This window comes from Narcine bancroftii, chromosome 1 (genome assembly GCF_036971445.1).
Source record: "Narcine bancroftii isolate sNarBan1 chromosome 1, sNarBan1.hap1, whole genome shotgun sequence".
Lineage (NCBI taxonomy): Eukaryota > Metazoa > Chordata > Chondrichthyes > Torpediniformes > Narcinidae > Narcine > Narcine bancroftii.
This window is the reverse complement of record NC_091469.1, coordinates 368,434,274-368,448,186: the sequence shown is the minus strand read 5'-3', so window position 1 is coordinate 368,448,186 and position 13,913 is coordinate 368,434,274. Positions and strand designations below refer to the sequence as shown.

The 13,913-nt window shown below is 40.5% G+C and overlaps 1 protein-coding gene and 1 long non-coding RNA gene across 7 annotated transcripts in view; one reads left to right on the top strand and one right to left on the bottom strand.

Moving 5' to 3' along the window:
- Positions 1–13,913, bottom strand: part of LOC138750832 (inactive phospholipase C-like protein 2) — a 290,403-nt gene that overhangs the window by 12,659 nt on the left and 263,831 nt on the right. For all 3 annotated transcript variants that reach the window (XM_069912968.1, XM_069912957.1, XM_069912977.1), the window contains one exon: positions 10,722–10,831. In XM_069912968.1, coding sequence (XP_069769069.1) covers positions 10,722–10,831 — 110 coding nt within the window. The remainder of the gene's footprint in view (positions 1–10,721; positions 10,832–13,913) is intronic.
- The window catches only part of LOC138750856 (uncharacterized), a 108,877-nt gene that overhangs the window by 60,663 nt on the left and 34,301 nt on the right, over positions 1–13,913 (top strand). For all 4 annotated transcript variants that reach the window (XR_011349565.1, XR_011349559.1, XR_011349570.1 and 1 more), the window contains exons 2-3: positions 5,594–5,760; positions 12,125–12,247. This is a non-coding gene — a long non-coding RNA (uncharacterized lncRNA). The remainder of the gene's footprint in view (positions 1–5,593; positions 5,761–12,124; positions 12,248–13,913) is intronic.

Sequence of the window (13,913 nt, the reverse complement as noted above, 5' to 3'; positions counted from 1 at the left end):
CCTATGTACTCTAATTCTCAGTCCCTCCACTAACAGGAGCAACCTTCTCATGTCCACTCTCTCCAAATCCCTCATCATTTTGTATACTTCTCTCAAATTTCCCCTCAGACTTCTCCAAAAGTACAGTTTCAGCCTCTCTAATCTAACTTTGTGTGCAGCCTCTCTTGCCACGGATCATCTTGTGAGTCTTTCAAGACCTTCCCCATCCCCTCAATGCCTTCACATCCTTCCGATAATGTGCCAGGCAGAATTGAACACAATATTTAACTGAACTGAATTATCTATCGTCTTGTATCAAAGTGCAATTAACTTTTTTCTTTCATGTGCAATCCATGCAAGTGAACCTGAACTTCAGTGCAAAATAAACAAAAGTGGAGGGCATCATATGACAGAAAATTGTTCAATTAAAATGCTGCAAGGGCACCATCATTTTAATAAGAGAAGTCCATTCAATAGTCTAATAACAGTTTAGTTTATATTTTAAATTTTGACTTAGAGCACAGTAACAAGGCCTTTTGGCCCACGAGCTTGTGCTACCCAATGAACCTACAATTCTATGTTTTTATAAGCTGGGAGGAAACTGGAGCACCCAGAGGAAACCCATGCAGATACAGGGAGAACGTACAAACTCCTTACACTCAGTGCTGGATTCAAATCGGTAATAACAATGCACTAACTGCTATAGCAACTATGCTGTCCCAGAGAAAAAAGTGTTCTTGATTCTATCCTGAATATTCACGTTGAGTCCAACCCAGTGTGTTATAAAGATTAAGCTTTTCTGCTTTATACTCTCTGTCTCTGTTAATAAATCTCAGAATATTTAAACGATCACTCAACTGACCCTGCCATTTTCAATGACGTGCCCACACATACCCCCAGATCATTTTGCTTCTGCACCCTTATAGAACTGAATCCTTTACTCCATTTTGCATCAATCATGCATTAAATACCCATTGATGGCACAGCAAATTGCAACTGGCTTCTGTCCAAATACCTGTCATCTGTACAGGGAATTAAAATACAAGGATAGACATAGCATCTGATCACATTTCCATTTAAGCACTGCACTATGCAGAAGGCAAAAGATGCTGGAGAAACTCAGCAGGTAACGCTGCATCTACAGGAAGCAAAGGGTAACTAACGTTTCGGGCCTTCATCAATGTATGAGCAAAAATCAGACGGGCGCCTGAATGTAGAAGTGGGGGAGAAGAAGAAAGGGCATAAGAAGGGGTCGGGGGAGGAGAACAGGCCATTAGGGAAGAGGTCATAGGTGAATCCGAGTGCTCCTTCACCTACCCCTTTTTCCCTCCTCTTCTCTCCCCACTTTTTTATTCAAGAGCCTGTCTGCCTTTTGCTCACACCTTAACAAAGGGCTCAAGCTCTAAATGATGATTGCCTTTGCTTCCCATAGATGCTGCATCACCTACTGAGTTTCCCCAGCACTAAAATCACTGCGACTGCAGATTTTCCGGTTAACAATGCAGTAAAATTTCTTGACCTTTACAGCAGGAATACACTCTGCCAAGTAGCTCTGTGGCTTGCTCTTCCGGAGACAAACCTCAGACTCTCGGTGCCCATCTCCCCATCGGAATCATCTCATGCACTATTTTAATAGAAAAAAGGCAGCATGGTTGGTGTACCAGTTAGCACAACACTATTACAGCAACCGGGGTTCCAATCTGGCATTGTGTGAATGGAGTTTGTACATTCTCCCCATGTCTAAATGAGCTTCCTTTGGGTGCTCCAGTTTCCTCCCACATTCCAAAGACATATGGGATTGGTAGGTTCATTGATCACGTGTGTGTTTATGGGTTGCAAAGGTTTGTGGGCTGGAAGTGGCTTCTACCATGCTGTATCTCTAAAATTATTTAAAAAAAATAAGGAGCTGATGGGGTCAAACCAAAATGCTTTGTTTTAGCTACTCCTTAATACAGTGACGACAGAATTCTTGCCTCTGTCAGTAGTTTTGATGCTCCAGAGATTCAGTCATGGAGTCACAAAGCACAGAAACAAGTCTGTCAGTTCACTGACCACCAAGTACTCATTTTTACAGTAATCCTACCCTGATTCATTTTATTCTTATATCTTCCTAAAAAAAACTTTCCCCATATACCTCTACACATTAGGGCCAATATGAGCACCTGGAGAAAATGGGGAGAATCTCCACAGAGACAGCACTGGAGGTTAGTATTGAACTTGGTTTACTGGAGATACAGTATGAGCAGCTGGGAACAGCTCTCCTTGCTGCATCACTGAGCTGCCACTTTTTGGCAATGATATCACAGATCTGAGGAACAAAATACAAATGCTTCATCTCACTAGTTGTAGTTCAGTTGGCAGCACTCCTGTCTCCGTCAGAAGGTTAGGAAATAAACCTCACTCCAGAGACTTAGTCATAGTCATGGAGTCACAAAGCATGGAAACAGGAATGTCAGCTTGTCCAAGCCAACCAATTTGGCATTCTGGGCAAATCCCATTTGTTTGTGTTAGATACATATCCTTCTAAACTGTTCCAAATGTATCAGTCCAAATGTATTTTTAACATCATAATTGTTACCCACTTCTTTAGTGTCCACTGGTAGCTCATTCCAGATGTGGACTATCCTCTGAGTGAAAAAAAATTGACCCTCTCTCACCTTCATGCCCATCTAGATACTCCTTCAATGACTTTCTATGGTGTGTGAGTAGCCCACTGATGGCACAGCACAGGTCATCCTTCAGAAGAGGACTTGTAGATTGCTGAAGAGGGTTCCCTCTGTTCCCAGGAAATAGATTTTGGGTGGAATCTTTTTGACTTAAAATACAACTGGAGATGTCCAACACCTTGTTAGTTGATGCTCTAAGCTCACACTCCAGGCATTTTGCCACCATTCTGACTGGCTCACTATCCAGACCCATGACCTTCCTGCTTTTTACTCCCAATCCGCCACAACAGCGAGTTATCAAAGAACTCATACGCTGACCGGTCTCCACTGCCTAGTTCACCTGTGCCTTTTATGTGCCAAAGATTTTTTAGACTACCAGCTGTAGTACTGCATGGTATTTTTCAATTAGGAAGATTGGCATTGCAATTACTGGTACTTCACTTTGTTCGATTTCATCAAAAAACTGTCAGATGAAGTCAAATGCCAAAGCCATTCTTGTGCAATTTATCAGCAATAATATTAACTTGAAAATAAATAAGATTTTAAATGGTTTTTACTTGCTGTTTGTGAAAACACTTTGATGTTTCAATTCATCATTCTTAAAAAAACCTACTTGCCTGAATATCACTGACAATTTTATTAATACAGTACAACTCCAATTATCCGAAATTGGACCAGGCCCATTTCAGATAAACTTTTTTTTTCGGAAAACTGGTCACATTGTTAAAAACAGCCCAGTAGCAACAACAAATCATTTTTAACAATGTTTAAACAACAACAAACAAGGGAAGGCTTTTAAAGCATGAAATAATGCTCAATTCTCACCAAAAAACAACCAGAACAAAATAAAAAAAAACTTGAAATTCTACTCAGAGGTTTTTCCAAAATTCCAATTTTTTTTCAACCTGTGACACCAAGTCAGCTCTGAAAAAAATTTTGGATAAATGAGGATTTCTAATTTTCCAGGTCCAAAATATTTTGGATAACTGAGGATTTCGGATAATCAGTTTTGTAGTGTAATACATTTAAAAAAAACCAGATAAATGAAAAGATAGGTAACTGTCCATCAGAATATCAGTGCACTTCCTTCCTGCCATCCTCCTCTCCACTCAACAAACATAAATCATACTTCATAAGTTTGTATATGAATATTACTATTGAAAATTACTGGTAATTGCAAACAATCCAGTTTGTTTTTACTGTGTAAAAAAAAAGCTATGTCAGAACAGAGAGTAATTGGCAGTGTGCCTCAGGGCTTAGTTCCAGAGTCATATCTGTAGACCCACTGTCCTGGGAAACATGCATCTCTGAGACAATCCATAAGACTGAGTAGCTAATAAATTATTTCTTTGCCTTATTCAGTGTGATAGTACACCTCTGGCCTACTGCAGGGGGCAACATCTGTACCTGCAGGAGTGTACCGCCGGCCTACTGCAGGGGGAAACCTCTGTACCTGCAGGAGTGTACCGCCGGCCTACTGCAGGGGGCAACCTCTGTACCTGCAGGAGTGTACCGCCGGCCTACTGCAGGGGGAAAACCTCTGTACCTGCAGGAGTGTACCGCCGGCCTACTGCAGGGGGAAACCTCTGTACCTGCAGGAGTGTACCGCCGACCTACTGCTGGGGGCAACATCTGTACCTGCAGGAGTGTACCACTGGCCTACTGCAGGGGGCAACCTCTGTACCTGCAGGAGTGTAAGGGGACAGGACAACACCTAGCCGGCTGTCAATCAGTCAGCCTGAAGGGATCAAGCCCCACCTGGTCGGGTGTCAATCATCCTCCGGGATATAAGCTTGCACTGGCCTCCTGAAGCTCACTCAGAATTACTGCAGCAACAGCCAGCCTGGCTCTGTGGAAGTCTTTGTGAATTAAAGCCTGTTGTACAGTCTTTACCATGTGTGTGTCTGATTCTGGCTAACAGCTCACCACATATAGAAAGTGTGATCAATAGTTATCAAGTGTCATTTGCTACAAAACTAGTTACATATGACGGAGAACTTTACTGGCTATAAAGTGATTGGGAGATCTGAGATCATCTAGGTTGTTTTATATATGCATTTTATTTCCCTCATTTTGAAAAAGGAGAGTAAAGTGAATTGAGTACACAAGCAGTGGGTGTAATTTATTGTGAACAAATAAAGACAAATGTGACAGGTGAGGGGAAATGTAAGTGAGCATCAGTAGAATATATCATTCACAAAAATAACGTGGGATTGGTTAACTTGTTAAAATCATAAACAATGTCAATGTGATATTGACTGAAGAAAGAAAGGAAGAGGAGGCAGACAAACATACGACTGTTCAAGAGGTCGGAATTTCAGCAAAATGAGCAATGGGAAATATAAAAATAGTCTGCAGTTTCTTTGAAGTTTGGAATAAATAATATTCCAGTTCTGAATATTGATGAAGTATTTCAAACTGAAATGTTCACCATTACTTCATTCACCTGCTCCTCTATTGATGCTACTTGACCTGCTTCATTCTCCAGCTGATAGTTTTTTTTTTCACTTCATTCTGAATCCTCCTCTAGTTCTAGGATTATTAAATGATCACAGAATTCTAGAATATGGGTGCAGTAGGCAGCTGTCCAGCCCTTAGAGCCTACACCACCATTCAACACAATCGAGAGAGATTATACAACCTTAGTCAAGTTTATTGTCCTCTGATGTACAAGTACAACCTGACAAAACAGCATTCTCCGGTCCTCGGTGCAAAACACGCAGACACACAACCAGACATAACACACATACAGACAGACAATATATATGCAGCACAAGTATTCAAAGATACAAATACATGAATAAATATTGTTTCATAAATTTGAGAATCTTGAATCGTTAATGTGAGCAGTTCCTTTGGTCGTTCAGCATTCTCACTCCTCATGGGAAGAAGCTGTTCCTCAGCCTGGTGGTGCTGGCTCTAATACTTCTGTATCTCTTTCTCGACAGGAGGAGCTGAAAGATGCTGTGTGAAGGGTGGAAGGGGTCCTCGATGATTTTGTGCATCCTCTTCAGATGTGTCCTGGTGGATTGACCTCTGATCCATTTCTCTGCAGCAGCCATGCCACACTGTGATGCAGTCAGCCAGGACTCTCGTGATAGAGCTCCTGCAGTAGGTTAGTATAATGGTGGCTGGTACTCTTGTCCGTTTCAGTCTTCTCAGGAAGTGCAGTCACTATTGTGCCTTCCTGACAAGTGAGGAGATGTTGAGTCTCCATGGATAGATCATTAGTTTAGTGAACTCCAAGGAACTTGGTGCTCTCCACTACAGAGTGTTGATGTATAGTGGAGGCAGGTTGCTCCTGGTCCTCTTGATGTCCACGATCATCTACTTTGTCTTGTCCATGTTGAGACTCAGGTTGTTACTCTTGCACAACATCACCAGATCTTCTTCTATTTCTCTGTGTATGACTCGTCGTTGCTACCAATGAAGCCGTCTACTGTTGTCTCATCTGCAATTTTGATGACGCTGTTGGAGCTGGATCTGGCAATGCAATTGTGAGTCAGTACCCTGAACAGGAGCAAGCTGAGAACACAGCCCCGAGGTATCCTATTCCTCTTTATCTCCACAGCCCTTGATCCCTTTAGCCGTAAGGGCCAAATCTAACTCCCTTTTGAATATATCTAACGAACAGGCCTCAATAACTTTCATTGGTAGGGTGCACATGAGTTCATAATATTTTGAATGTTTTGAGCATTTTGCAATATTTGTGTGGTTTTCTGATTAAGAGTCGCACATTAGTCAGAATTGTGTCAATAAATTCTTACTAACCGTTCTCTAGCCTCAAAAATAAGTCATGTTTGTTTACAAGTTAATTCCACACTGTTCAGAGAGCCAGATGTCCTGCTGTTAGTAGCAAGCTTTTGCAATACGATCTTTTCCGTGTAGGAGAAACACAGGTTTAATTCCTGAATGCAGTTACACAGGAAAGAATGCTACACGCTAATGGATACTCTACAGAAGACAAAGCAAGATGATGTGATACTTATGTTAATAAAATGTAATAAATGTTCCCCCATTGTTGGTTGGAGCAGGATGCTGAGGGAGAGGTGATAGAGAGATATTAATAAAACCCAGACCTTACAGAAACCCTGCTGCTTTCAGCTCAGCAAAGAGTATCACTTAAACTCTTATATAATTAAATAATATAATATATAGTGGTGATGAAAGTAAAGATAAGGCTGGCTTTGAAGGACATTTAACTCATTGAATGATACAAGTCAAAATCCTTAGCCTCCATGAGGATTACTCTTGAACTCTGCATGTGTTCTTCACATAGGACAAAGGACATGATTCAAAGATGTAGGATACAGATCAAACACATATTCATTAGGGTGACAGCTGATTTGCTCCCAAAATCCTCTGGCATGCCACTTCGTCTGGGTGAAGGAGGAAACAATTTGTTCTCAAGATCACAAATGACTTTCATTCTGCTGCCACATAAGATATCATTTTGAAAAAAAAAACACTACTGCAGTTCATGAATCCTTACTGGGCTTCATCCTTGGTTTTAATCAGTGGATTCCTCAACAGACACAACTGTTGTGCTCAATGTTTCCATTATTCTTATAAATTTGCAGTTCTACTTCATCAGGTGATAACCTGTGCTATTAAATTTTGTGATTTCTAAAGTATGTAATCAGTTGTATTTTATCCTTTTTTTGTCTTAAGTCTAATTGGTTATTGCCACTTACACAATTAGGACCTGGAGATGTGGTGCTTTCTCATTCTTTAATACCATTAGACTAACATAGCTACTGACATACAGAGATAATATATGGGAGGGGTGGCATCATTCCATGGGCTTCATGATATACAGCAGGGCGGGCTTATACACAACACTCTTCCTCTTGTGCAATACATGTTGAATGGACCCCCTCTAATTACCATTACTACATCGGACCCATGACTACTAGTGTGAATTAGAATACATATACTGACTAATTATAATACAGAAAGGAATTTAATAATAATTATGGAATATTGTCCTTAAAACCTGATTGAGTTTTTCGAGGGGGTTACAAAAAAGGTTGATGAAGGGAAAGCTGTGGATGTTGTCTATTTAGACTTTAGTAAAGCTTTTGACAAAGTTCCCCACAGGAGGTTAGGAAAAAAGGTGGAGGCATTAGGTATAAATGAGGAGGTAGTGAAATGGATTCAGCAATGGTTGGATGGGAGGTGTCAGAGAGTAGTGGTAGAAAATTGTTTGTCCAATTGGAGGCCGGTGACTAGTGGAGTTCCTCAGGGATCGGTCCTCGGTCCACTATTGCTTGTTATATATATTAACGATCTGGAAGTAGGGGTGGAGAATTGGATAAGCAAGTTTGCGGATGATACAAAGATTGGTGGTGTTGTGGACAGTGAGGAAGATTACCATAGATTAAAAGGTGATTTAGGAAGGCTGGAGGTGTGGGCTGAGAAATGGCTGATGGAATTTAATACAGATAAGTGTGAGGTGTTACATTTTGGAAAGGCAAATCTAAATAGGTCATAAGCATTAAATGGTAGGCTATTGAGATGTGCAGAGCAACAAAGGGATTTAGGAGTTGTGGTAAATCGTACCCTCAAGGCTGATACTCAGGTAGAATGTGTGGTGAAGAAGGCATTTGGAATGTTGGCCTTCATAAATCGGAGTATTGAATTCAAGAGTAGGGAGGTTATGATGAAATTGTACAAGGCATTGTTGAGGCCAAATGTGGAGTACTGTGTACAGTTTTGGTCACCAAATTATAGGAAAGATATAAACAAAATAGAGAGAGTGCAGAGAAGGTTCACGAGAATGTTGACAAGATTTCAAGGTTTGAGTTACAGGGAAAGGTTGTGCAGACTGGGGCTTTTTTCTCGGGAGCGTAGAAGATTGAGAGGGGACTTGATAGAGGTGTTTAAGATTTTAAAAGGGACAGACAGGGTAAACGTGGATAGGCTTTTTCAATTAAGAGTGGGGGAGATTCAAACTAGAGGGCATGGTTTAAGATTGAAGGGGGAAAATTATAAGGAGAACATGAGGGGAAATTTCTTTACGCAAAGGGTGATAGGGATGTGGAATGAGCTTCCGACAGATGTGGTCGAGGTGGGATCATTGGTTACATTTAAGGAAAGACTGGATAGTTACATGGATAGGAGAGGACTGGAGGGGTATGGACCGGGTGCTGGTCAGTGGGACTAGGAGGGTGGGGATTTGTTACGGCATGGACTAGTAGGGCCGAACTGGCCTGTTCTGTGCTGTAAGTGGTTATATGGTTATATGGTTAAGTGCTTGGGTGGTCACCACCTCGGCATGGCATGCTGGACCAGTATTTGCTCGGGGCTGTTCTAGATGGAACTCATAGATATTCGGGTTGACAGTGACTGCCGGCCTTCGCTGGCCTCCGAGGTTCTATGTGATGGGCTGCTTGTCGCAGTTAATGGGCAAGTCGTCTCCACCCCTCTTTCACTCGGTCCAAGGAGTTGGATTACCATGGCAGGCGATGGCAAGTCTGGTTCTACCTCCCTCATGAGGTAGTTTGTGGACTTTGGAGTCAGACAATAGCCCCAATTGGTTAATGTGTCCCACTAGAACAGAGTATGTGCAGGGGCTCAACTTTTGTAGGATCACCTCTTCCACCCATTGGACTTTGTATTGTCTGTAATCTTCTACCAGTAATCTCTCGCCCACCTCTAGTGTTCTAGGTAAAGTTTGTGGCGATGTGGATTTTTCTAAACGGAGGCCCAGATCCGGGTGAACTGTGGATAGTCTTTTCCGCAGGTTGCGGCCAAACATCAATTCTGCTGGGGTGTGTTTTGTGGTAGAACGTGGTGTGTTTCCATACCCCAGTAGGAAATCTTCAATTCTCTGAATCCAGGAGGCATTTAGTCATTTTTTTGGTTTTCATCGCTTTTTGAATGTTTGCACAAAGCATTCCACCTCTCCCCATTAGTACTTGGGCGATAGGGTGCCGACAAAATATGCCTGATGTTGTTGACATACATAAATGTTTTGAAAGGTTCTGATGTAAACTGGGGTCCATTGTCCGTGACCAATTTGTGAGGTAATCTGTATGTGGCCAAACATGGCCCGTAGATGTTCAACTGTAGAATCGGTTTTGGTGTTTTTCATATGTAAACCTACTGGCCATTTGGAATGTGCATCCACCACTATAATGAAAGTCTCTCCCACGAATGGCCCCACGAAGTCTACTGACATACAGAGAGATATATATATATATATATATATATATATATATATGTGGAGGGGTGACATCATGACATAGGTGCCATGATGGACAGCAGGTCGGGCTTATACATAACAGTTATCACTGTCACTTCCCTGACCACTTTTTTAATATTGAATCCCAATTCCATAAAAACGTAATGCCATTTTAATGAAATACATGTGATATTTATGGTTTATTGAGATTTTCTATTGCAAAATCAACATTTCATAGATTAGCAACATGTGAAAACTTAACCTGCAAAGAAATAGTTCTTCTGTAACCTCACTTTCCATCATTAGAAATCTACTTTAAAACTATATTTGTTTTAAATGGAGAAAAATCCAAAACTAGTACACTTCATCTTTAAGTATGCTACCAAAAATTGCTTCCTGTGGCAAAGGAAGCTTTGCTCCAAATGTCTTAATATGTTTCTCCTATATTTTTTTAACCTTTTGATTGTTTTCAAATGCTAATCCATACTTCAAAGATACAAACTATGCTTCTTCAATTTACCAAGCCCTTCATCATTCCGAACACTTCTATTAAATCACTCTTCACCTTCTCTACTAGAAACAGTCCCAGTATTTAATATCTCTGACTGTGGCTCCAATTTCTCATCCTTGCACATCCTAATGAATCTGTCTTTTAAATGGCTTTAAACCCTGTTTTAAAATAAGGCACCAAATACTATAAACATAACTGAGGCATAAATAATATATATTATCTGTCATTACAGCATATTTTGTAATTTTAATTATAAAATGAAAATGTCAATTTTTTTGTGGTTTCATTACCTGCTGAGAGAAAACGTATCATTTATCAGACGTGCTCATACTCTCAATCAGTCTTCTTTACAGAAGAATAATGATTATATTGATAATACCTTAAGAATAGTGATGTTCCATGTAAAGCTCTCAACAGCTTTATGAAGCTTTCTTCCTTTAAGGCCCTCTTTAGCTCCGGTATTGTGCAGATTTTCATGGAATTCCATAGCTGAAAGTACAGATGTTTGTTATTCCCAGGCACTGTACATGGGCATACAATACTGAATGATGCAAGAGTTGAGCTGAGCTGTTCAGCAGTGCAATTCAGCCAGATTTGTAAGCAAGCTGGAAAAAGCTATAGGCTCTCAAACAAGAGCTTTACATATATGATACATGATTCCATCAAGGATATTACTTCATCTTGTAAACTTCTGAAATAAAATTGTATGAACACGCAATTCCTGATTTCACTTCTTTTTCACTGCTCTCTACTAAATCCTCACCATAAACCATGCAGGAGCATGTTTAGACTCTGGAGTTGATCACATTAACCATGATGACCAATAGTGCCCAGAAGATGTGCTTTAATAAAAGAGCCCTGGATACAGTTCAGGAAAATGCCCTCCAGCCCAATGAGTCCACACTGACCATCATCCATCCATTTAATCCCATTTACATTCTCCCCACATCATTATCAACTATCTCTCCCTCTTCCACCATCCATGCACCTACATACTAGGACAGGGACTGGCAACCTTTTACCATGTGTGGGCCAGATGGTGTGTTAGTGGTTGACTGGAGGGCCACACTGATTTTTTTTTAGACATAGAGCATGGTAAAAGGCCATTTCAGCCCATGAGTCTATGCCAACTAATTTACAACCCAATAACCTGCACTCCTGGTATGTTTTGAATGGTGGGAAGAAACCAGAGCCCCAGAGAAAATCCATGCAGACACAGGGTAAACATACAAACTCCTTACAGGCAGCATGGAATTCAAACCCTGGTCCATTCCCCATCGCTGGTGCTGTAAAGGCAATGTACTAACTGCTATGCCAACTGTAGTGCCCTACCTCTACCATAAATGAAATAAATACTGAAACACAAATATTATGTAATTGAAGTTTTCGATGGTTTCTGCTTGAAGTACATAATGTACAATAATTCATCAAAAAACAATCCACAGAAAAAGTTCAAGCAATGAGATCAACCGTATTCCTTCTTAAAAACTACAGTGGTGCATTTCAGGTCAGGGAAGGCATCTTCAAATCTGGAAATGCACCAAAAATCATGAGTTAATCATCAAAATTACACAATTTAAAAAAATAAAAATCAAAAAGGAGAAAAATGAGTCATAATGAAAACAAAATAACTAACCCCAAAACAGACGGCAGCTCAATCAGTGGGAAACTTGATTTTTTTTGTCGTTTGGAAAGCATTTTGATATTAGGTGACATAGTTGTTGATGTATAATTTTTAATCGAATTTGAAATATAGCACAATTAATGTACCTTGATTTGCAGGTGCAGTGTCAACAAAAGAAAAATGTTTTCAACCTTTTGACAACCGTTCGATATTGGATCCCACTGACCGCCTGGCACGGCAGTGCTCAATTGTACCACAGTAGCCGAAACAATCACTTTCACGTAAGCTGTCAATGTTGGCAGGGTTTTTAAAAAAAGTGTAGCTAATTGCTGACCACTGGGTTACGGGCTGAATAAATTTGGATCCGGACACCAGCTTCACTCATTTACCTGTTGGCACCAGTCTGGCCACGATGACATCAGCACCTGTTACCTGCAAACCAAACCCGCACATTCCAAACTCAGCGATTGTCCATTTGAAATCAGATCCCACTGCCCGCCTGGCATAACAGCACTCAATTGTCCCACAATGCACTGGACTACAGTAGCCAAAACAACTGCTTTCACGCAAGCTGTCAATGTCCCACAGTGCACTGCACTACGGAAGTCGAAACAACCATTTTTGTGTAAGCTGCCGATGTTGGCAGGGCTTAAAAAATGTAGCTAATTGCTGACTGTTGCGTTAGAGGCCGGAAAATTTGGATCATGGGTTGGATGTGCAGGCCATAGGTTGCCCGCCCCTGTATTAGGAGCAATTAACCTACAAACCCACATGTCTTGTGGATCTGGGAAGAAATTTGGGCACTTGGAGGAAACCCGTATTGTCACAGCGAGAACTTGTGAGCTGCAGACAGACAGGACCTTAAGTCAGGAGAGAGCTCAGGTCTCTGGCACTGGCAGATCACACAGTTGTGCCACTGTACTGTCTGATAATGCATGAAACAAAGAAAACAACTTCACATAGCAAAGACCCATAAATGGAAATTGTATAATGAGTCATACAGTACAGAAACAGGCCATTCGGCCTAAATTGTCCTTGTCGAACAAGTTGTCTATCTGAACTAGTCCTATTTGCCTGCATTCAGCCCATATCCCTCGAAACCTTCCCCATCCATGTAATGATTTAATGACCAGACAATCTGTGTTAATTATTTTATTTGACTGTTAATTATTGGAGAGGATATCTGAAACAAGTTTCAAAAGCATAATCTTCAAAATGTAACTATCTGAGAGAAGGATACTATTTTTAATATTTTATTAATGCATTTTAAACCACAACAGTAAATGCATTACAGTAAATGAAAAAGCTTTTGAACATTAATCAAGTGGCAGAAAAGAATTCCACCACCACAACCCCATATCCCCCCTCCCCCATAAAAAGAAAGAAAGGAAAATAGAAAAAGGACTGGAGAATGCCAAAGGAACAAATGATATATATCATAACATCTAATAATTGGAGGTTACCAAGAAGTGAAGTCTTCAGATAGTCTATTAAACATTCATACCCACATTTTGCAAATATCAAAGATCTCTTAATGCCCCTTAACCCATGTCACTGAGTGAAAGACAAGCATCCGACCAACAGATATCACAGTCACTGAGGATGACTGAACCTCATTCAAAAATGTGAGGAAAGTTGTAAGAGAAAACAGGCAGGCAAACCACAATTTAAATAACCAAGAGATATAAATAGAAACAATGACACAAGATACATCTCTGAGGAAACCACTTAATAAGCTCAACATAGAAATTTTAAATAATGACCGTCTCACTATATATCAGAAAGGCTGATAAATGACATTAAAAGAAAAAAAATCAAAGATTAAAAAGGGGAAACAATTTATAAATAAATCTACAGAAGAGAGATAAACCTAAGTCTGGATGGACTGCCTCAGTACATAAATTAGGCAAGAAGCATTTTGTAAAATGTCATGCCAGAGAAAGATAA